Source organism: Fundulus heteroclitus, chromosome 10 (assembly GCF_011125445.2).
Source record: "Fundulus heteroclitus isolate FHET01 chromosome 10, MU-UCD_Fhet_4.1, whole genome shotgun sequence".
In the NCBI taxonomy this organism is placed as follows: Eukaryota; Metazoa; Chordata; class Actinopteri; order Cyprinodontiformes; family Fundulidae; genus Fundulus; species Fundulus heteroclitus.
This window is the reverse complement of record NC_046370.1, coordinates 31,032,857-31,055,536: the sequence shown is the minus strand read 5'-3', so window position 1 is coordinate 31,055,536 and position 22,680 is coordinate 31,032,857. Positions and strand designations below refer to the sequence as shown.

Sequence of the window (22,680 nt, the reverse complement as noted above, 5' to 3'; positions counted from 1 at the left end):
AGGCCAAGCGAGAGCAGGTCCAACATCGACGAGAACAAAAGGAAATAAAAGTCACAATGAGTCGCAGATGAAGCTTAAAGATAAGTTAAGAAAATAAAACATACATTTTCAAATAAACTACAACAGATATAGCAGGGTGTCCAAAAATCAAACCCTCCCACCAAGCAGTGGAGAAGAGAGGAACAACATGATCCAACCTGTAAATATCGCAAGTCAGCCATTCTGTTTGTATTGGTGAATTTGGCACAAACATCATGATCAAGCTGATTTGACAAGAGTCCAAGGGTGTTGAGCGGAGGACTGCGAGAAAGTGGGCCAATATATCTGCTTCCCTCCCAAACGTACCATTTTTCAAGCATGGTGATGGGACCAACGTGCTGTGAGGTAAGTTAAATGCACAAAGTGGGCAGAACGATAAAAGAAGAGGCCTGCCTCTGTATTCTTCAACTTCACTTTAAATGACCAGTTGGATGGTGGAAATGTTAACATGATTATGTGTTAGTCAATTTTCCAGGGTTCCAGTTTTGAAGTAGATAAAGCAGGCTAACTTCTGACATGTCGTCGACCAAAATCCTACACAAAATATGTGGACTGTGTTTAAAAGCTAAGTGTGCGTCAGTAAAAATGTATTTAATCCATCCAACCATTTCACGTACCCACCTAATCCTTTCAGAGCCATTTGGAGGCGCTGGTTTCTATCTCCAAACGTAAATGGTAAATGGACTGAACAGGAGAACACATACATATTTAGACCAAACGGCAAATTAGAGAGACCGGTTAACTAACATGCATCGGTTTATAGGTCAGAGAGAGCCCAGACATCCACGGGGAAAACATGTAGAGCATGCAAGTTCAAGAAAATTTTATTTGTTTATTTTTGTTTAATAGATAAAATGCTGTACATCTGAAGTGGTAAAGGTGTAGAACTTTAAGCATCAGAGATTAAATAAATAATAATATATAAGATATATAAATAATTCATAAGTGGCTGCTTGGTCCCTTATTAATAAACATTCCACAGAAAGATTAAACCTGAGGTTACTTCTGTTAATGAGCTTAGCCCTGAAGCAAGAGGGTTAAAAACAGAAACCGTTTAACTTGAGTTACCCCACTTCCTCCTCATGTAACGTTTTATTGACATTTCAAACTCTTTTTGCGGAACTACATGTCAGTCACAGAGCAAATTACTGTGGTACCTTTGAGAGGAAAAGGGAGGAAAAAGGAGGTTGGATCTTTGATCCAAAGTGAGCATTCTTACGCTGTGGCACTGTAGGAGGTTAATTGTCTGTGCAGCTTCAACTTCTTTGACTGCAAGAAAATGGCACATTCACATTAACAGGGAGATCTTTTTAAAAGTGGATCCTTATGCTAAGCGGCAGGTTTGGTACGAACAGTTTGGCTTTGGAGCCCAGGTTGGATCTTTGCTTTGGAGGAGCGAAGAACTGGCTCAGAAGCTGATTCCAAATGCACGCCACACTTTTCAGATGTTTACAGGCGGGGCTCTCCCGTGGTTTGTGTTCATGTGGGAATCAGTGCAACTGTGCGTAAAACCTGCTTGCTTAGTTTTTTGTCGCTATTTATTCGTTTTGGTGTGTTTTTATTTATTCTATTTTTATTTATTTATTGGGGGGGGGTCTTTTTTTAAGATGTTCAGTTCTGCTGCGCACTTTCTACTAACTGAAGTTTGAATGTCACGCCGGTCTTTGCGTAAAGCCAGAACTATCCATAATAAATTCTAGCGGATGATAAATCTTTGCTCCTTCACCTGGAAAATGACAATATGTAAGTCTATACATTGCCTGCATGATATAAGGGGTGTCGGAGTTACGGGGGTGACGTCAGGAGCGGAGAGCAGCTGGCTGTGAGCTCAGAGCAGGACAAGCAGCAGAAACACCAGCCGTGCAAAGGTGCGCGCTTTTACCCAAACTCCTTGAGCAGCGAGAAGAGCGGACGGGGGCCGAGCGGGATGAACAACAGGTCTCTGACTCCGCGGCTCGGCGGAGCTGGAGCTGGAGCTGGAGGCGGCGGCTCGCTTGGAGCTGTGGACCACGAACTCGTCATCACCTCCACTTTCGGGACGCTCCTGTCCGTGGTCTACATAATCGGGGTGTCCGGGAACGTGTACACGCTGGTGGTGATGTGCCACTCCATCCGCTTCGCCACCTCCATGTACATCTCCATCATCAACCTGGCCCTGGCGGACCTTCTGTACCTCTCCACCATACCCTTCGTGGTGTCCACATACTTCCTGAAGGACTGGTACTTCGGGGACGTTGGCTGCCGCATCCTGCTCAGCCTGGACCTCCTCACCATGCACGCCAGCATCTTCACCCTCACCGTCATGTGCACGGAGCGCTACCTGGCCGTCACGCAGCCGCTGGACACGGTGCGGCGCTCCAAGAGCTACCGCAAGGCTCTGGCGTGGGGCGTGTGGCTGCTGTCCCTGGTCCTCACGCTGCCCATGATGATCATGGTGGCCCAGACGACCAAGAAGACGCCGGACGGGGGCGTGAAGAGGATGTGCGCACCCACGTGGGCGCCTCTGGCTTATAAGGTGTATGTGACGGTCCTGTTCGGGACCAGCATCATGGCCCCGGGGCTCATCATCGGTTACCTGTACGTGCGCCTGGCCCGCACCTATCTGGAATCCCAGCGCAACGCGGTGATCAGCAAAGGCGGGAAGCGCTCCCCGAAGCAGAAGGTGCTCATCATGATCTTCACCATCGTGCTGGTGTTCTGGGCGTGCTTCCTGCCCTTTTGGATCTGGCAGCTGCTGCCCCTGTACCACACCAAGCCGCTGAGCTTGGCCTCGCAAACGCACACCTGCATCAACTACCTTGTGGCGAGTCTCACCTACAGCAACAGCTGCATCAACCCCTTCCTCTATACGCTGCTCACCAAGAACTACAGGGAGTACCTGAAGAACAGGCACAAGAGCTTCTACAAATACACGTCGTCGTTCAAGCATCGGCCGCCCAGTCTGCACTCCTGGGGCAAGTCGGGGTCCTCCAGCAACCAGTACGAGTTCAACTCTGAGACGCTGGTCATGGGGACGCTCAGGTGACTTCTCGAGTAGAGGAAAAATACTCCCGGGAGAAAAAAATGTCACAGGTAGGAAGTTTTACACTCGATCCTACCAGAGTAAAAAAAAAAAAAAAAAAAAAAGAGGGAGCGCAGTATGAGAAGAGTGCGCAAAGATAGCTCACGTTGGGCTTTGCGTTTAACGAGCAGTGCGCATGAATTAGTTGGTGCTGATGTGCGCAAAAGATAAAAGTATGCACGGACAAAACTACCGCCTTGGAAAAAATATTCCCACCCATGAAACTTTTTGTTTCCCCTATCACTATACCACTAACTTTGATGCATTTAATTGTGGTTTTATGTGGTTCATTAAAACACAGTTGTGCGTCACTGTGAAGAGGAGAAACCAAAGCTGCTTTGCCTGACTTAAATGTCTGGCCATTATTCTTTGACAAATAGCTCAAGCTCAATTAGATGTGTGAGTGAGCATTTCTGAAGAACAATTTCATGTCTTGCCACAGATTCTCAGTTGGATTTGAGTCTGGACTTTGATTGGGCCATTCTAACACTTAAACAGCATTTGATCTAAATCCTTACATTTTAGCTCTGGCTGTTTAGGTTAGCAATAGCTGGAAAGTGAACCTCCTCTCAAGCACCATCCATCTTCCAATCAACTTTGACTATTTTCCCTGTCTATGTTGAAGGAACGCACAATGATGCCAAGTTGGTTTTCCGCCTCACGTATGGAGCATTTGTATGGTACCCAATAAGTCTAATTTCGGTGTCATCTAAACCACTTTCCAGAATTTAATTTGTCAATAAATTTGAAAACCATGTATGGGTTCCCTTTCACTTCACAATAAAGCGAATCTCCCTCTTTGTATAAATTCCCACTATAGCAAATGTGTTGTTCTACACCTCACAGAATCCGTCCAATAATGTCCCAACATTTGAACTCAAAAACCTGAATCAGAACAAACAAGTTTTGTAGAAGTGACTTTAGTTAGGGTTAAGATTCAACGAGAGAGTCCAACCATTCCACATGGGACGTATGGTTCAACAGCCAATATTTTCCCATTATTAGAATCAAAAACTTCAGTTGTTTTACTGTGATTTCACCAGTAGTCATTAATTGTGAAGTCGAAGGACAAGGATATATGGTTTTTAACATCTTTGACAAAAAAAATTGAGAGGTTTGCCATGCATTTAAATTCCGACCAAATTTCTCTGATACCCCACGATAAAGTCCAGCGCAGCCAGTTACCTTTCAGGAAGACACCTCATGATTAAACACAGACCAGGAGAGAGTGATTTAATATCGATATAAATCCAGCAGCTCTTCAAAGGGCTTAGAGGTATCATGGAGAACATTAGAAGAATAACTGCATCATGAAGACCAAGGAACACAGCAGAAGTTTCGTGAACAAAGATGAGGAGAATTATAAAGAAGAGATAATTTATAAAACAACATAAAAAGTTTTGAGCATCTCACATAGTATTTTTTTCATCCATAGGAAAATGTAAAGAGTTTGGACCGACCTTTCTAAAACATGGCTGCCCAATTAAGCTGGGTAAGAAATACAATCAACAAAGTAGCCAAGCGGTCTGTGATCGCTCTGTAGGATAAGTTTTGAAGCTCATGTGGGGAAACCTGTCAACAGAACAACTGTTAGTCATTAAGTTTCCACGTCTGTTTTGGAATAGACAGAAGAGGAGAGTCAATTGTTGTGAGAATAGCCAAAGACGTGATGTTTGAAGTTTGCCATGTAGCGTACGCCGCAAACACATCAAGGTGCTCTGGTCAGATGAGGAACAAAACTGAACTTTTTGACCGAGATGGTAGGGCTGGGCAATATATCGAGATGTAAAAAATATGAAGATTTATGGGGCGCGCTTGTGGCGCAGCCCATATATGGAGGCCTTAGTCCTCGACGCGGTCGACCCGGGTTCGAATCCGACCCGCGGTCCTTTGCCGCATGTCTATCCCCCTCTTCTACCCCTCTTCCTGTCAGCCTACTTTCATAAAAAGCGAGCCACTAGACCCGCAAAAAAAAATTAAGATTTATTTAAAAAGACATAAGATGAGACTATATTGAGATGGTCTATGTTGTGTTATAGTTATACTTTTATGTATTCCAGTAGGTTATTTTATCAGCTGTTTCTGATATGTTTCTCAGCTGTTGTTAGAACTGTGCCTGTGAGACATTTGGGATTCAGCGATATCGTTTTATAATCAGTTCATGAAAAGAAAACATATTGAGATAAATATTGTATATCAGCATTCAGCCTAAAAACGTTGAGGTATTATTTTTATTATTATCGCTCAGCCTTACTAGATGGTACACTTTGTTAAAACTAACACTGCAGAAACTCCTAAATCCACCATTCCCTCTATGAGACATGGTGGCGGCAGCATTATGCTGTGGGGATAGATTTCCTTCAGCGCGTACTTTAAAGCTATAGAGAGTTGACAGGAAGATGGATAAAGCTAGATGGAGAGCAACTTTTGAAGAAAACCTGAAACTACAAAATACATCAGATTCAGGTGATAGTTCACACCAGTGAATAGTGGAATAGTGTAGATATAAAAATATTCTGTGTTTGACTGACTAAATCAAAGCACAGACCTTCTGCCTCACAATACAATGAATATTGGAGGTTGTAACTTGAAAAATAAAGGGCAATCAGTTCCAGAGGTATGAACACTTTTGTTAGGTGGTGTAAACATGCGTCTTTCATCAGCTTTGTTTTTCTAGATCCTTTCGAAAGCGCATGAGGCCCCCGTATCGCCTCATGCATGAGACTAATAAAACCATAAAGAGATTCACATCCATTTAGTGACGCTACCGCAAGTGACCATTTGGGGGACCAGAAATGAGGTTACAGATAGAAAGCTGATGACTTGATTTTATATTGTGGAGGATAAATAGTATCCAGAGACATCTAATATTGTTTGATGTGTTTTAGCTGTATTAGAAGTCTTGGGTATTATAATGAATCAGCTTGTGGAGTGACACATGATGGACTGGTTCAAGGCTTAGCTTATCTTGATGGTGAATTTGAATAAATTACTCTCTGTCACTGTCAAATTAAATAATAAACAATAAAGTTGTCTGTAAAAATGTTTTTTTTTTACCATTTGGTGCTCAAAATCAACCAGCTGTGCCAAAGAAACAGCCTCATGGTACATCTTGTATGAGCTTATTTGCAGCTCTTTGATTTCTGTACGTTTCTTTACAAGCTTCAGGCATGTCAGTAGGTTTTAAATTCTTTAAAACACAACTCCCAATAGCTCTGAAGACTAAAAAAATGTACTTATGGTTAACATCCTGCCTGTAAAAGCCACAAAGCCTTTTGATTGATACTAAAAGAATTCTCTCAGCAGGCTCGTTTCTTTGCGTCAGCATTCATGAGGGGATTTGCGACACTGACTCACAGTAACATGTGCGGATGTGGAAGGTGATATCTGATATTGGTGGATGTGACCAAACATGTGAGGAGGACTGCAGTGGTTGACACTCATTCAGTCTAGCTGTGAATCTGTCACCTTTCCTTGCGGAGGCTCTGAATTGTTGATGTCCTTAGTTTTCCTTTACATGTTCTGGTTTCTGGGTTTGAGGTTCTAAACTGATCGCACATTGTTTTCTGTTCTAGTTGGGCAGCCCATAGTGGGCGATAGTGCACCGCCCTCCGTAAACAACATGAAAAAAAGAGTGCAAGGACTTTATATTGCCAAGTCCTAATAGTATTGTACAATCAGCAGCCTGAGTATCACTGTGACGTTCAGCAGGCTGGCACTTCAGAAGCCCTGCCCCTTGGCACAGTTTCAGTAGTTGAAAATTATCCCAGGGGCTCCCATTTTCAAATTTTGCACACAGCAATTCATTTCTAGGGGCTCTGGGAGGCCTTGCCCCAACGTGATTTTTGTCACACGCACTGGTGCATGCTTGGCCGATATGTACAGCGCTGGCACACGTTAGTATAATCTGACTTGATTATCACTATGGCATCCTTGATAGCAATATATTGTGCTTACAGGGACTTCAAGGCTAAAATAGTAGATAACAGTTGTATATGTTTTATGGCCCCAGTGTCACCGGTTCTATTGTGGAACCAAATTTATTGAATTTGAGAATACCATCTAGTGGCGAGACAAAAATAAACAAATTAAATATTGCAACGTAACTCTGTAAAGTTGCCCTGCGACAGACTGGTGACCTGTCCAGGCTGTATCCCGCCTCTCGCCCAATCACAGCTGGTGATAGGCACCGGCACCCCTCGTGACCCCAACAGGGATAAGCGTGATGGAAAATGGATGGATGGAACACGGTAAAGGTGGCTATATCTGACTTTTATTCATTAGTATTTTACCAATTGAATGTGTAATTGGTCAGGACTCACTATTGCTAGTAAACCACAAAATAATCCCATTTAGGTTATTTTTACTAAGGCAGTCTTGGATCACAGTTGATCCAGGCCTGGGTTAATTTAGAACTATAGGGTTGGGTTATGGGTTTTAACCCAAAAACTGGGTTAACGTTAATAATTTCATTTGTTAGGGTTATTTGAGAGTGAACTGAAAATACTCAATTGGTTTACAAAACAAGTCATTTTGGGGTTAGAAAACAGATTTTTATTTTAGTGTCCTTCATGGAACAAAAAATATTAAATTAAATGAAATTAAGGACAACCAAACTTCATAGTCAGTAAACAACACTATCAAATAGTTAACACAGTACAACTAAATTATGACATAAAATTATTTATTATATATGTTCTGACTTTTGATTTTTCAGTATTTCCATTATATTTGGGGTTATTTTTTATTTGGGTCCTTAGTTTTAATGTTTCAGTGCCGTGCGCCTCCATGTGACTTCATGCTGGTCTCTGATTGGTTAGTTAAAGATTACCCTCAGGGCACAGCTTTTTGCGCCTGTGGCCAATCAGCATCTCTTATGTCATTCTTCATCCAATCAGATTAATTCATCATATCAGGCACACCCCGCTGCCTAGACATGCATGCGAAAATGTTACTTACACACGATGCAAATAAAAGAGTCAGGCAACAACAGCAGAAAGACAGGACACAATGGTGGAGCGAAAGAAAATTTAGACTAGATTAGAAAAAAAGGATAAAAGAATTTGGACCGAACCAACCAGACTTACACCTAGTCCACACAAAGCCGGATATTTGGGGAAAAGGATACACTTTTAAGTGATTATGCTTTCATCCACACATAAACTGTGTTTTACATCCCTAAAAACGAATGATTTTTACCAGGACGAGTGTTTTCATTCTGTTCTTATCTGCAGTGGTGGTCAGGCCCAAAGGTTTGTGTGGTTTTCTCTTTGGCAGTTTCTTGTGAAATTGGTAACTTTATGCTTTACAAATGTGTTGAGCTAATTTAAGATAGTGGCATTTCCGCAGGCTGTGGGGTCATGGAGTGTTTATGCTACATTGGAGATGTTACTATAGAGCAGTGGTCCTCAATTCCGGTGTCCTGCAGCTTTTAGATGTGTCCCTGATCCGCCACACCGGATTTAAAGGCTGAATCAGCTCCTCAGTATGCAGTCAAGTTCTCCAGGGTCCTGCTAATGACCTGATTATTTGACTCAGGTGTGTTGAAGCAGAGTGACAAATAAAAGTTGCAGGACAACGGCCCTGGAGGACCGGAATTGAGAACCACTGATCTCGAGGGTTGATGCAGAACCATACCTCGTGCCTTCTGAGGGGGAGACACGGAGAGAGGGCAGAATAAAATGGATGCTACTGTAATGCATGTCTGAACACGCCCGCTGCGGTCCTCACACCCAGCACTGAGAAAAACGCCAGATTTTCTGTCATTATGAAAATGATCTGAATGTAATCTTGAGCTGTGACATTTTCAAGCCAATGTCCCAATGGGTGGGGGAAATATTTCGGATGGTATCGTGTATGTGTGCCCACGTATTGTATGTCAGATGTCCCAAACTTATGCATAAATTCATTGTGGCCAATCTCTCTGTGCTATACAATGTCAGAGGAGAGATGGGAAACGGTCCCACTTCTTTTGTACCATCAAGATTCATGAAAAATTCAAGATTGTGTTGGTAGAAAGATGTTGGTTTTTCTTCTGAGCTTAAAAAAATATCCTCATCCCTTGAGCTCATGTAATTTATTCTTGGAGAGAAATAAACCAGACCCATGAATATAACTGACTGCCTAATTTTGCCACAGGGATTGATTAAAAATGCATAATATGAAGACTATAAATGCAGTAAACCTTTAACAGGTGGTCCTACCCACTAAAACAGTATGAACAAACCCCCCCCCAAAACGACATGTTCTACATTAACTTGTCAGCAATTAGATGCATTATCAAGTGTGCTGGCTGGATTTATCAAGGAAAACTGCATAAAAGCACATGTTTAGTTGGAGCAACATCACTAAACATTCTGAGTCATGGAAAAAGTAATTACACCCTATTTCACTTGACACATTCCATATTCTGACCAAGAACGCTCAAAGATTCCTCGGCTGATCTGACACGACTAGTTAATCTTTCAATCACGCAGACTCTCTCAAGACTTTCCAAATTGGCAAACAAAGTTGGCATGATAAAATCTGAAGACGGAAAGTTGAAGAGCCACAGACACACGGACAGCATGATGCATCTCCGTCCTGCTGAACACACCAAACAAGAAGCGTGCCTAATCGACTCAAAGTTTGATCCACTTCCATAAAAGTCGTTCTTATTCAGCTGAACAGCCTTGAATCTATTTACAACACAGTGTTTTCGTTTGCATAAAATGTGCTCTTGAATTCCAAGAGGATCAAATGTTCAACCAGCTTCCAACCGCCTATGTTTTGCTATATGATAGTTGTGGGTTTGATTCCAGCTCCTTCCTGCCACATGACGGTGTGACCCTCGGCAAGGCACTTTACACCGTATCGCCCCCACCGCTCTGTGTATCGTGTGTGAATGTGAGCCTTTGTGAGTGTGACTGGGCGAAGGTGGTTTTAAGTGCTTTGATTGGTCATTTGCCTTCCTCTGTTGGGACCCCTCTCGTGTTCTTACAAACCTTCAGACTCTTGAGAAGTACTTAGAAATCCAAATTAGCAGCATAAACTTTCCAGACAGAGAGTGGAAACTTCTCCAGAATTCTCTTTTTTTGTTAGTAAATCATCATAATATTGTGATAACTAATAGTTTTATAATTTATTCTTTTAGAGACTAGATGCTATATAATCATGCAGTTGTCCATTGAAGTAGTATTGCTGTGATTCTGATATGATTCTGAACTATATTTCCATCACATTCCTCTCATTCATTTGATGCAATTTAGGCTCCCTGAAAAGAATAATCCCTTTGCACAAATTTTAATAAATTTCAGACCGACAATTTTCTATTTATTGAGGATGATATGATTAATACATACAGATGCGCCCCAAGCATCATGTATAAACTTTATCTCTCTCTGCTTCACCACAATCTTTGTAGTTGTATAACAAGCTCTATTCATCAGCCCTCCTCTACCGAGCCTGACGGTTGGGTGAGATGTTTGTTGTTTTTTTTTTAATTGAGAGCAGCTATGACATAACTAAAACACACAAATCAAACTTACAAAAATGTTATCAAATTGTTGACCTCCTCTATTAAATATGCAACCTTCCTTATTATTACTGAATACACCATCCTGTGGCTCTGCTGTAGCTGTTCCTGCTTACAAAGGTGTAGGTTACGCCCAGGCCTTCACGTGGTCACTGCAGTGTTTTCCCTTTCTTGTGATTTCTGTTAGGTCCTTGGTATCCTTGAAAGTTGATATCAAAAGAAAGCGCACTCACAGTGCTTTCCATTTGTACTCACACATCTAAAGAGGTCCAACTCAGAAATAAATAAATAAATAACATTGCCCGAAATAGGAATTCCAACATTTTAAACTCATAGGTTTCTAAACAACCCTAATCTAAAAATCAAATGTTTGTGTATGTCTATATGCCTGGACAAAATTTTCCATGTTTTATTTTTCTTCAGAATTTTGATACACAAAATGCAGAGAAATAGATGCATGTCTTCCTACACCAGCGGTAAATAGCCAGTTCACTTAGCACGACTATATGGAACACGGCTAATTTAGGGGTGACACCTTTCTGAGAACTGAGTTCAGATGTTGCAAATTATGTCTTTCGAGGAAGGAATGAATCAACTGTTTATTTCAGTTCCCCATGTGCTTGGGGGGGAATCATCATTGTTCACTTTGTGTTAGAAAGGAATTCGATGGATGAAAAGACTAGATGATTGTGGACTTCAGGAAAGAGGAAAAACTCCTTGGCAAAAATCCAGTAATCCTGCCTCTATTCAGACAACTTGTCAATTATTCTCTGTTTCAGTGCTGCTCGTACTGTTAAATGTGTCATATTGTATATAATGTATACCAAATCATCTACCTCATGTACATAACACCGTATTTAATACTCATTAAATCCAGCATTCTCTGCACTCGACATACTGTGAACATGTATGTTTGTGTGTGTATGTGTACCTGTACATAACTCCCACCTCTGACACATACACAACAAGAATAATGGTAGTAATAATTTACTCCTGTATCCTTGCTCTCTGCTCACTGCACTATTGCAGTATGGCGCATGAGTGATGAGGGAAGGCCATGGTTTACGTTGGCTAACATGCACAAATTGTAGCCGGTTATACGGATCGGGATGTAAACATGGAGCTGCCGTGGGGGCGGCTTCAGACTTTTCCACTGGGAGAAGGTTTCAAGTGTAGTCAGTTTTGCGTCTGCTTCGTCTAAATGGGAACCCCTATACGACTAACTTCTTAGTGTGATGCACCCAAACTCAGCTTTGTCTGAACAAGGCTGCACGATCTGTGCACCTCTAATTTACATTTTAAGCTCTTGAAATAACTTTAAACAACAGGATGCTGTTTATGTTTAAAATGCAAACCCACTAAACTCTATTTGGGTATTAAACAATGTTTTAAAAGCTAAAAGTAACTATCTCAGTACAATATTAGTTCTATGCTTTAATTGGTGTCAAAAATAGTTTCATATCATTTACATGTTGCAATGCATTTGACAATTTCTACTCAGGGACAAACTGGAAAGACACCTTGATGCCAATGTTTCACCTCTTTTTTTTATTTAAGCAGGGATAGACCATCTTGTGAAGATTTATTTTTTACTTTCTCACTTAAAATCCCATGAGACTTGACAGATCCTGTTTTTTATCATTTATAAATCACTGTGAGATCCACTTTTTACACAATGAGCACTGCAAAAAGACAACCTTACATCTGGCGGCATTGACGGGGCGAGCTCTTGCATCAGTGTGTAGCATGCTGTCTAGTCGCTTGTTAGCCACATCAGCGGTGCCGGGTCCATCTGTAAATAATGAACCTGCCTCGCCTGTGAAGTAAGGACAAATTACAACTTGCCTTATCCTTCTTTGCCCGTGCTTCCCTTGTGCTGGGCCAATTAGCATCCAGTGCCAGGGAAGGGTGGGCTCTGACAATCCCAAGTGGTCCTCTGAGTAATACCCTGCTGAGTGAAGCCTAACAGCCATGCTTTGAAAGTCTACAGCAGAGCAGGTCTCTGTGGAAAGCAGCATGCTCAACACAGCAAACTAGAGAATCTGGAGATTAATCGCTACTTTGAGTGAACATGACAGCGCGGCATTACCTAAGCTTGTACGACGACTTTGGTAAAATTTTAAAAATTAGATGTCCAACACCCCCCATTCACATAAATTGGGACTCTTATAGCACTGTGCTCTGCATCTATAAACCAATCATCATGCTTCCTCCTTCTTCCAGTGAATGCAGCTTTCTCCCCCCTGGAGAGGAATGAAATTCTGCTGTTGGTGCATTGGTTGTGTACAGTAGCTGTAGGAATACACTTTGCTTTGTTCACTCTGTCAAACGTTTCCTCAACCACGTTACCTTGAACCCCCTTCCCCTTTGAAATTCTTATATAACCCATGCAGTTCTTTGTGTGTATCTGAACTCCTGGGTGCAAAACCGAGCTTATGGAAATGAAGTCCGCTACAGTTGAGAAGTTCACTCCTCCCCAGAACTGCCTGCGGGAACATTGCTGCTTTGAACTGGGATGTACTAAAACTAGAGATAGGGTACATTACAGCCATTTAAACTTCTCCATAGCATGTTCATGTTATGTTTTTGTACAGCTGAAATATCTTCTCTTTGTTTGAAACACAAGCAAACTAGCAGTAGAAGTCAGTCCAGAACGGCTGTAGAAAAACAAATAGTGAAATCAATTTAGTTCCGTATTTTATATTCAATATCCAGTATTCAAAAAACCATTGCATTCATTTCTACATAATCTCCAATTCATTTCAAAAATAAAGCCACAACAAACTTTGTGGAAATAACAGATTTGAAATGAAATCAACCCGTGTCCAGTTCTGCTGTATGAGGTTTTCTGTCATGAGTGGTGTGGGACTGAACCCGATAATCATCCGAAACAGAAATTCATTTAAAGGGATTTATTCAGGGAATGATGAACACAAAAAGGATCCAAAAAAGGCAGACATCCAAAAACAACTGACGGGAACAGGCGAACAAACTGGGCAGGATAAACAGAAACAGGTTAATCAAAAACAGACGTAAGGTGTCAGGGCTCTTACCGAGGCAGAATGCAGAACACAAGGAACAGCGCATGGGTATGTAAATGTGACGACCCGACAACTAACTGAGGAGGGAGTGAGGCTTAAATAGACGGATAACAGGTGAGCGGAATTGAAACTAATTAACCAGAGGTGGAAGCAATACAGAAACTGACAGGAGCTGGGGGGAAAAAACCTAGAGTCCAAGGACATCAATGAGGACAAAGCGCAGAACTAATACAGAAAACAGATAACAAAATAATGAACCGGCTAAACAGGACTCACAAACCTAGAACACAAATAACCCAAGAGGCAGGAAAATAACACTAACCAAATAACACAAAACATTACAGAGCCCCTCCCTCAAGGACGGATTCTAGACGTCCTTCAAACACGTACCAAGAGTAAAATAATAACAACCCAGACCGGGCGGGAGGAGGGAGGTCCTGGATGGCGGGCCATAGTCCAAACACAACAAAACTAACCAAAAGCAACCCAGAACTGGGCGCAAGTCAAAAAACAAGAGTCTGGTGGGCGTCCCGGGCGACGGCCCCGGCGTGGCAGGTTCTCCGGCGGCCGTCCCGGGCGACGGCCCCGGCGTGGCAGGTTCTCCGGCGGGCGTCGGCGGACCAGCGCCCTCTGAGACCGTCGGCGGACCAGCGCCCTCTGAGACCGTCGGCGGACCCTAGAGAGGAAGAAAGCAGAACCTGGTGCGGGACTAAAGGCTAGGGAGGACGCCAGACTACAGGCTGACAACAGCACCTGGCTACAGGCGGCTGAAGGGAGGGCCTGGCTACAGGCTGCTAGCGGGAAAGCCGGGCTACAGGCTGCTAGAGGGAAAGCCTGACTACAGGCTGCTAGAGGGGAAGCCTGACTACAGGCTGCTAGAGGGGAAGCCTGACTACAGGCTGCTAGAGGGGAAGCCTGACTACAGGCTGCTAGAGGGGAAGCCTGACTACAGGCTGCTAGAGGGGAAGCCTGACTACAGGCTGCTAGAGGGGAAGCCGGGCTACAGGCTGCTAGAGGGGAAGCCGGGCTACAGGCTGCTAGAGGGGAAGCCGGGCTACAGGCTGCTAGAGGGGAAGCCTGACTACAGGCTGCTAGAGGGGAAGCCGGGCTACAGGCTGCTAGAGGGAAAGCCTGACTACAGGCTGCTAGAGGGGAAGCCTGACTACAGGCTGCTAGAGGGGAAGCCTGACTACAGGCTGCTAGAGGGGAAGCCTGACTACAGGCTGCTAGAGGGGAAGCCTGGCTACAGGCTGCTAGAGGGGAAGCCTGACTACTGGCAACTAAAGAGGACCCCGAGCTACAGGCTGTAGATGACGGTGCTTTAAAGCTGCGGAGAGCCGGCACTGGACACCGGGCTTTAAAGCTGCGGGGAGCCGGCACTGGACACCGGGCTTTAAAGCTGCGGGGAGCCGGCACTGGACACCGGGCTTTAAAGCTGCGGGGAGCCGGCACTGGACACCGGGCTTTAAAGCTGCGGGGAGCCGGCACTGGACACCGGGCTTTAAAGCTGCGGGGAGCCGGCACTGGACACCGGGCTTTAAAGCTGCAGGGAGCCGGCACTGGACACTGGGTCTTTGAGCTTGAGGGCGGGCCCTCCAGGGCCCCCTCTGGAGACTTGGGCTGAGGCGGACCCTCCAGGGCCCCCTCTGGAGACTTGGGCAGAGGCGGACCCTCCAGGGCCCCCTCTGGAGACTTGGGCAGAGGCGGACCCTCCAGGGCCCCCCCTGGAGAACTGGGCAGAGGAGGACCCTCCAGGGCCCCCTCTGGAGAACTGGGCAGAGGCGGACCCTCCAGGGCCCCCCCTGGAGAACTGGGCAGAGGAGGACCCTCCAGGGCCCCCTCTGGAGAACTGGGCAGAGGCGGACCCTCCAGGGCCCCCTCTGGAGAACTGGGCAGAGGCGGACCCTCCAGGGCCCTCTCTGGAGAACTGGGCAGAGGCGGACCCTCCAGGGCCCCCTCTGGAGACTTAGGAGCAGGTGTGGGTCGGCTGTAGAATGTCCGCAGGGCAGTTCTATAATCTCCCTCCAACTCCTTTAATTTGACCTCCAGCTCCGCTGAATAGTGGCTGAAAAGGGCTTCTCTGAGGCGTTTTATTATGGGGGCGTAAGCCCTCAGTTTATCCTCCAAAGATTTATGGCTGGCATCTGGAGCGCCACTAGGAGGAGCTACAGACGTCTCAGGGCCGAAAGGTGGAGGAAGCCGAACCGCCGGACAGGAAGTGGCAGTAGGGGCCATGGAGACTGCCGGAAGAGACGGAGACTCAGCAGCCGAATGTGGCTGGACCGGCTCGTTACTCCGCTGCTCGGGACCATTGGAGGAGTTACAGACAAGCCATCGTTTTCTCCTCCGACGGCCGGACCGCGGACAAAGCGGGGACGCTGATCTCTTCTGACGGAATGGAGCCGCCGGGTCCCGCGGAGATCCCTGTGCTTCCGTGTTAGGAAAAGGATATGGGGTCGGCTCCGGGAAAAGATCAGGACGAAGCTCCTGCACCACCTCCGCGCTGACCTCCAAAAAAAAAAGTGTTGCTGCCAGGGAGGTGACGTCTGGGACCGACTCCGGGGGGACAGATCGCCAACCTGGTTCCATCGAAAGAGGATCCTGGCATGGATTCCTCCTCCGCCTCCAGGGAGAAATCCGGTGAGTGCATGCCGTGAGTCGGTGAGTAGAGCGCAGTTGCTCCAAAAAAGAAAAACTGATTCGGAGACGGGTTCATGAAAACTGGTCGGGTCGTTCTGTCATGAGTGGTGTGGGACTGAACCCGATAATCATCCGAAACAGAAATTCATTTAAAGGGATTTATTCAGGGAATGATGAACACAAAAAGGATCCAAAAAAGGCAGACATCCAAAAACAACTGACGGGAACAGGCGAACAAACTGGGCAGGATAAACAGAAACAGGTTAATCAAAAACAGACGTAAGGTGTCAGGGCTCTTACCGAGGCAGAATGCAGAACACAAGGAACAGCGCATGGGTATGTAAATGTGACGACCCGACAACTAACTGAGGAGGGAGTGAGGCTTAAATAGACGGATAACAGGTGAGCGGAATTGAAACTAATTAACCAGAGGTGGAAGCAATACAGAAACTGACAGGAGCTGGGGGGAAAAAACCTAGAGTCCAAGGACATCAATGAGGACAAAGCGCAGAACTAATACAGAAAACAGATAACAAAATAATGAACCGGCTAAACAGGACTCACAAACCTAGAACACAAATAACCCAAGAGGCAGGAAAATAACACTAACCAAATAACACAAAACATTACAGTTTTCAGCAATAAAATAACAGATGTTAACAGATTATATCACAGCAAGTCACTGTTTAAAACTTTGGTAAAGTCAGCCCAAAAAAGACAACGGAGTAAAAGAAACTCCCAAATTTAGCAGACACAGGCTTTCGTGTTGAATTGCATTTGCGGTAGAGCAATGATAACTTACGACTGTTTTAGAGCGATTATTCTCTGAAACAGAATGAAAGTGACTCCTAAGTCAGAGAAAATGTGTCAAATTCACAGATGTTTGATAAGTAAAGCATGTGAGATAACTCAAAGGAGCATTACACACAGGCACACACAGTTGAATGCTGCTGTACCTGTGTGCAGAGTTTCTTTTAATACATAACATTGAATAATGACGCGCAATCCTGCAGGGTTTTAAACGTTTTAAACAGTGCGGAAACATTAAAAAAAAAAGAACATTTGAAAAGCCCTAAAAATTCATTCAAAAACTGTTTACCCTCTCTGCTTTTGCAGATTCTGAAATAAATGTTCACCAAGGTTAGCAGGTTTTATTTATGCATCGGGTTGTAAACCCCGTAAAACACTAATTACTCAACATTACTAACTGGCTCCTCTCAAACAAAAACAGCAATTGCCCGGTTGGAAATTTTAAAGTTAACAAAAACATAAGTTGTGGAGATGAAGCTGGGAGAGGCCTATAAAAACATAATCCTGGGATTATTATTCAACCAGAAGGAAAGGTTCAGCACTCTCTGACCACAAAAATCCACCCAGAAGGTTCAGGGTAGTTTCAGAAGATCTTCCTCCCTACAGAAGAGTTTCTGCTTCTACGATCCGTTTCCTGAAGTATTTTTCTCAGGTTACTCATTACCCTGACTAAATATGCACTATATGTGCCTGGGTGAACTTTAATGAAGCTCATGGCAGGGAGCACCTTTGACATTACCCTGAACCTTTAGGGAGGAGTTTTGTCTATTGGGTTTATGCTTCTCCTCTTCAGTTTAAAGACATCTGGTTGAACACCTGTAGACGCAAAGAAAGCAAATATTTCAATCTAGGTCATATAGTGTTTTAAACCGTTTTTGTCCATTTACTGATTTCACGCATGCGCTTGCAATGCTCTGCAGGAACAACAATTTATTGAACATGTATTATTTTTACACATCTGCCTGAAGAGCTCTTAATTGTGTTTCAGAGTGTAGCTGTCATAGAAAAAGAACAAACCCTCCAAACAGTCTGGCTGTAGGAGCCTGATTATGATCCCCAGAGAAGCTGCCATTCAACTCTCCTCCGCCAGAACGCAGTAAAGCTGGAAGTCTGTCCATGAAAAAAGGTTTCCAAACTTTCACAGTTCCATTTTCACAATCAGACGTGCATGACTTTACATAAGTTAAGGAGTCAAGACTGTGTCAGAATCATTAGATTATTGTTGTTTTCACCAAAGAAGACTTCCTTTGTAGCCTGGGTGCAATAGGGTGTTTTCACTGACGTCACTGGCCAACTTCCGGTCCGCCATATTGGGTGGCACACTTCCTTATCTCTAGTTGTCTTACACGTATTATCGTATCGCGAATGGATAAGTACGCCAGCACGCTAGAGCGACCAGATAAGGACGTATATCTGAGGAAATGTTCCGTGATCGACCATATGGACCCGTATGCCCTCCACGGTGCGATCCAAGCGAGCCGACGACTCTTTGTTATCACTAACAGTTGTTCTCCGTGGTTGCGCCTCCAGGCAGGAAAGCGGTGGAAAATTAATCTGTTTCTATGTTTTTCCCATGGCGATCATGTGTTGCGCTGTTACAGCCCACAATACAGCAACGGTTTACCATGGTTGAAATCAAGTTAAGGTGAAATTAATCAAATTAAAACACGGCTGAGAGAGGGAGTACAGTATGCGGTAGTAACAGGCAGTAGAGGCGGCGGAGGCAGTCAACATGACAGCCGCGGAAAGTAATAAGTCATAACGCCCAAGCCCTATTATTAATATATTCTTCTTATATGTTTTAAATACTTAACAGTTAATTACCTGTGACAAAGTGAGCACCGCAGACTCTGGCGTATTCCAGCTTAACACCGTCCAAATCGGACCTGGATATCCGTGTCAGCCATAGGTGACGGCGTTGTTCAGACAGCTGTTTTTTTTTTTCGCACTGATTCACTATTACGGCTGGTAGGCGATAGAAAGAGCGTTGATCTCCACCTCCACGGGCCGTGCAACCAACCATTAAACACGTTTTCCCCATTGTTCACTTCCAATACTGCCTAAGGCGTCATACAATGCAGGTCAACGGTGCGAAACGACTGCCACCCAATATGGCGGACGCGCTGAGTAGTCACGTGAGCGTGACGTCAGCTGAAAACCCCCTATTCCGAACTTAGTCCCGCCCACAACGTTTTAGGTCGGGAAGTTCGGTCTGGCATTGCTCAATAGTAGCGCGAGTATGCTCGCCCAATATCTGGCGGACCAATCAAATTGTCAGGGGGGGATTTATACGATGATGGACAGATGATCAACAGTAACGTAATCAACCACATCACCAAAGCGCGATGGGTTGAATTTGTTTACAACAACGATGGCTGCCGCTGGAGAGTTGAGGTGTGTAGATTCTGCTATTCGGTCTGTTCTAGAAGATATCGACAGGTTCGTGTGTTGAAGGACTCCTTGGATCCTTACATTCTTTTTGCAACACCGGCAAAAATCGTTAACGCTCATCTTCTTATGCTAAGCTAACCGTTGAGTTCCGTTGACAACAACTATGCGTCGCTTAGTTGTAGGTCTATCCAATTGAGTGCAGAGGAATTTTTTTTCCTGGTTCGTTCGAAACACGTCCCATAATCACAGCTCTATGGAGCAGTATCAGACTCAAATTCTGACTAGAATTGAGTATAACCATGTCAGGCTACTTCCTTTGCCCACTCCATAGGAAAAAGCAGAGTATGGTGTAGGAGGAACTAGCTGGGCAATTCCCAATTTTTCCTGTGCCAGTTTACGTAACTTACACCAACGGCATCAGGTCAGACCACTGACCGGCGAGGAGAGACATCGGGTTCGGGGTAATAAGTTTCAGGGAGGCACGTAGGATGCACGCCTTACCTGGATCATTTTCCAAAGTACATTTCTACCATGGGAACGGATGTGGCGATTGAAACGATGCGGGGGAAAAGAACGGCCCCAGAAAACTACTTTGTTTAACTTCGGCCGAGTAATAATCGTTCACATGACTGTGTTTATTCAGAGGAATTCCAGTTCACTTATATTTGCCAACGCCCTTGACATACTTGAGCTGGCGCTTTCAGTGTTGAGGTCCACATATTTGCAAAATGAAATGTCACAGCCCCCTTTTAAATGTTTAGCCATTAAAGTGAGCTTCCTATGCCCAGGAGTCTCTCAAAACCGCGGCTCAAAAAGCATACATATTGAACTTTGAAAAAAAATGTCATGAAATTGAAATAACGTTTCGATGACTGACTCTAAAACCAATCCAAACGATCTATTAAGAATAAATAAGACCGGAAACAAAGGATTGGCTACAGCAGCTGTGCGGAAAATAGGAAAGGCAAGGAAGATGACTCCTCACACCGATCATCAATCAAGCAATTTCCTCGAGTGGCTCCCAAAGTGCAGATAAGAATGGAGGCATACACACAAGTAATCTTGGCTGATTTTATAAATACAAAATGTTCGCTCAAGTGTTATGGTGTAATAACAATGAAAAGTAAACAGGAGAACATTACATCTGTGTGCTAAAACGAGCCATTGGCACATTGAGTTCTCTCGGGTCGGTACGTCAAAACGGCAAGATTAGAAAAGAGCTTGGCACGCGGACAAAGACAAATTCACTTCTATGAGACAAACTAGGGCCCTGAGAGTCGCTGAAGATTTGCTTCTTAAAACCGGGTTCACTTGGAGCTGCGGGGATTTGGAAATAAATGATAAGAAAACCTGCGGGAACCCTGACAACTTTCCACTGCAACTGGACCAACAACCTACACTGTTGGAAGATGAATATTGGTGCAAAAAAAAAAAAAAAAAAGTAAATGCTCCCTTACAGATTCTTTTTGCATTGATCAAACTATTATTTGTTTTTTTTTGTATCAAACACAGATAACCTGAGTAAACAGCAAAATCAGTTTTCAGGTGATTCAAGCTCAAAAACCCTCCAATGTGGCTAAATTTAAACAATTCTACACAGAGGAGCGGGCTAAAAATCCTTCAGATGTGAAAGACTCATTGTCACACATTTCAAACTCCTGACAGCAGCTGGAGGCACCAAGAATAGCTATTAGGTTTAGGGTGTAATTACTTTTTCATACTGCCAGGTTGGATTGGACAGCTTTATTCACTTAGTAATTGAAATCATGAATTGAGAACATCATTTGGTATTTATTCAGGTTATCGCTGATATTAAAATAACTTTGATGAAACATGAGAGTGGCACAAAAGGAAAGTAGAAATCTAAAAGGGTACCGAAGGTAAGAGGAAAATCTTTGCATTCAGAGACACAGTAACCAGGAAGGCAAGCTCTATAAAGCTGCAATTAGGAAGCACTGGGTATCCAGTGTAAGAGCTTTGATTTTTAGGTGTCAGGTTTGAGTATTAATGTCTCACAATATAGAGAAGGTTCTTGCTGAAGGAAGAGTCTCGCTATGAAAATGAATAAAGAGGAGCTTTGAAGTAAGATGGTTGGCATGTAGCTGGAAATCAGAAAAACATTTTTTAAAGGAAATGTTGCAGGACGTGAACATTTCTGGAATATGAAGCAAAACTTCCACGGGGGTACATTCAGAGGACTCGGACCCTCAGCAGTGGTGGAATGATGAAGAAACTTGTGCCCTTAAATCCCAACTTGTGCACTAGTATCATTTTAGAAGTATGGATGTTTTTAACTCCTGCACTCAAACAAAGAGAGCAGATCTGCTACTGTTTCAGCAGAGCTCAATTTACCATCTGAAGTATAACTTCTTCTGGCTCTTCAAGTAGCTTTCTCCCTGGATCCCCCCAAAAAAAAGCATCACAAAGTGTGTCGTTTACAAATCCGTCTTTGCTGTGTTCGTCATCTGCTTGCTTTTCATTGCAGCCGCTTCACCTATAAAGATTATTTAACAAAACCATTTCCCTCCTCTTGGTAATGTTCTTTTTTTTTTTTTTTCCTCCCATCTGTCGTTGCAGGGCTCGCCCCAGCGCATTGGGCGGCGCCGTCCTAAATCATCCGTGGACGCCTCTCAGGGTAGGGCGGGGTCAGAGATGGCGTGACTGGGGTCACACGTGAAGGAGACGGTGATGGCGTAGCGCGTCCCCCATGTTACCTTCTCCACCCGGTGAAGGTTCTCTGATCCGGAGGAGAAGAAAGAGACTCGCCCTGGACAGGAAACAGATTTTTTTATTTAACTCCTTAGAAGAACATGAATGTACAAAAGACATCAAGGAGCAGCCTCATTTTGTCAGGAAACATTTGCCTTAAGGCTTTCATAACACATTTGGTGTTGGGACGTTTGGCACAAAGCTATGAACATCGTGGACTGATGTTTACCACATATAAGTCAAGCGGTAGGTGAACTGTAAAAGACAGATGCTAAAGCAGGTTCAAAATAGTTTATCTAGCAAAACATGTTTGACATATTTATTACAGAAATTGTAAAAAAAATATGTATAATTTGTAATTCTAAACAGAAGATTTTAAACACTCTTGGGTCTATTTTTCTAGTCAATTTAATTAAAGTGAGACTCCGGGAATTGTGCTAAGTGGTAGTTTTTTCTCTTTTTGGATGTTGGGTTAA

The 22,680-nt window shown here is 44.0% G+C and overlaps 2 protein-coding genes across 2 annotated transcripts in view; one reads left to right on the top strand and one right to left on the bottom strand.

Moving 5' to 3' along the window:
* Positions 1-890: 890 nt before the first annotated feature.
* On the top strand, positions 891-22,539 carry LOC105927357 (urotensin-2 receptor). The gene is made up of 2 exons (XM_012864063.3): positions 891-3,111; positions 22,073-22,539. Exon 1 carries the CDS (start codon positions 1,967-1,969, stop codon positions 3,062-3,064), a length of 1,098 nt encoding a protein of 365 aa, XP_012719517.3. The 5' UTR covers positions 891-1,966; the 3' UTR covers positions 3,065-3,111; positions 22,073-22,539.
* uts2r2 (urotensin-2 receptor 2) overlaps positions 20,553-22,680 on the bottom strand; it is a 39,253-nt gene continuing 37,125 nt past the window's right edge. The window contains exon 10 of the mRNA XM_012864083.3: positions 20,553-22,262. Within this exon, the coding sequence (XP_012719537.1) occupies positions 22,126-22,262 (137 nt within the window). The 3' untranslated portion in view covers positions 20,553-22,125. The remainder of the gene's footprint in view (positions 22,263-22,680) is intronic.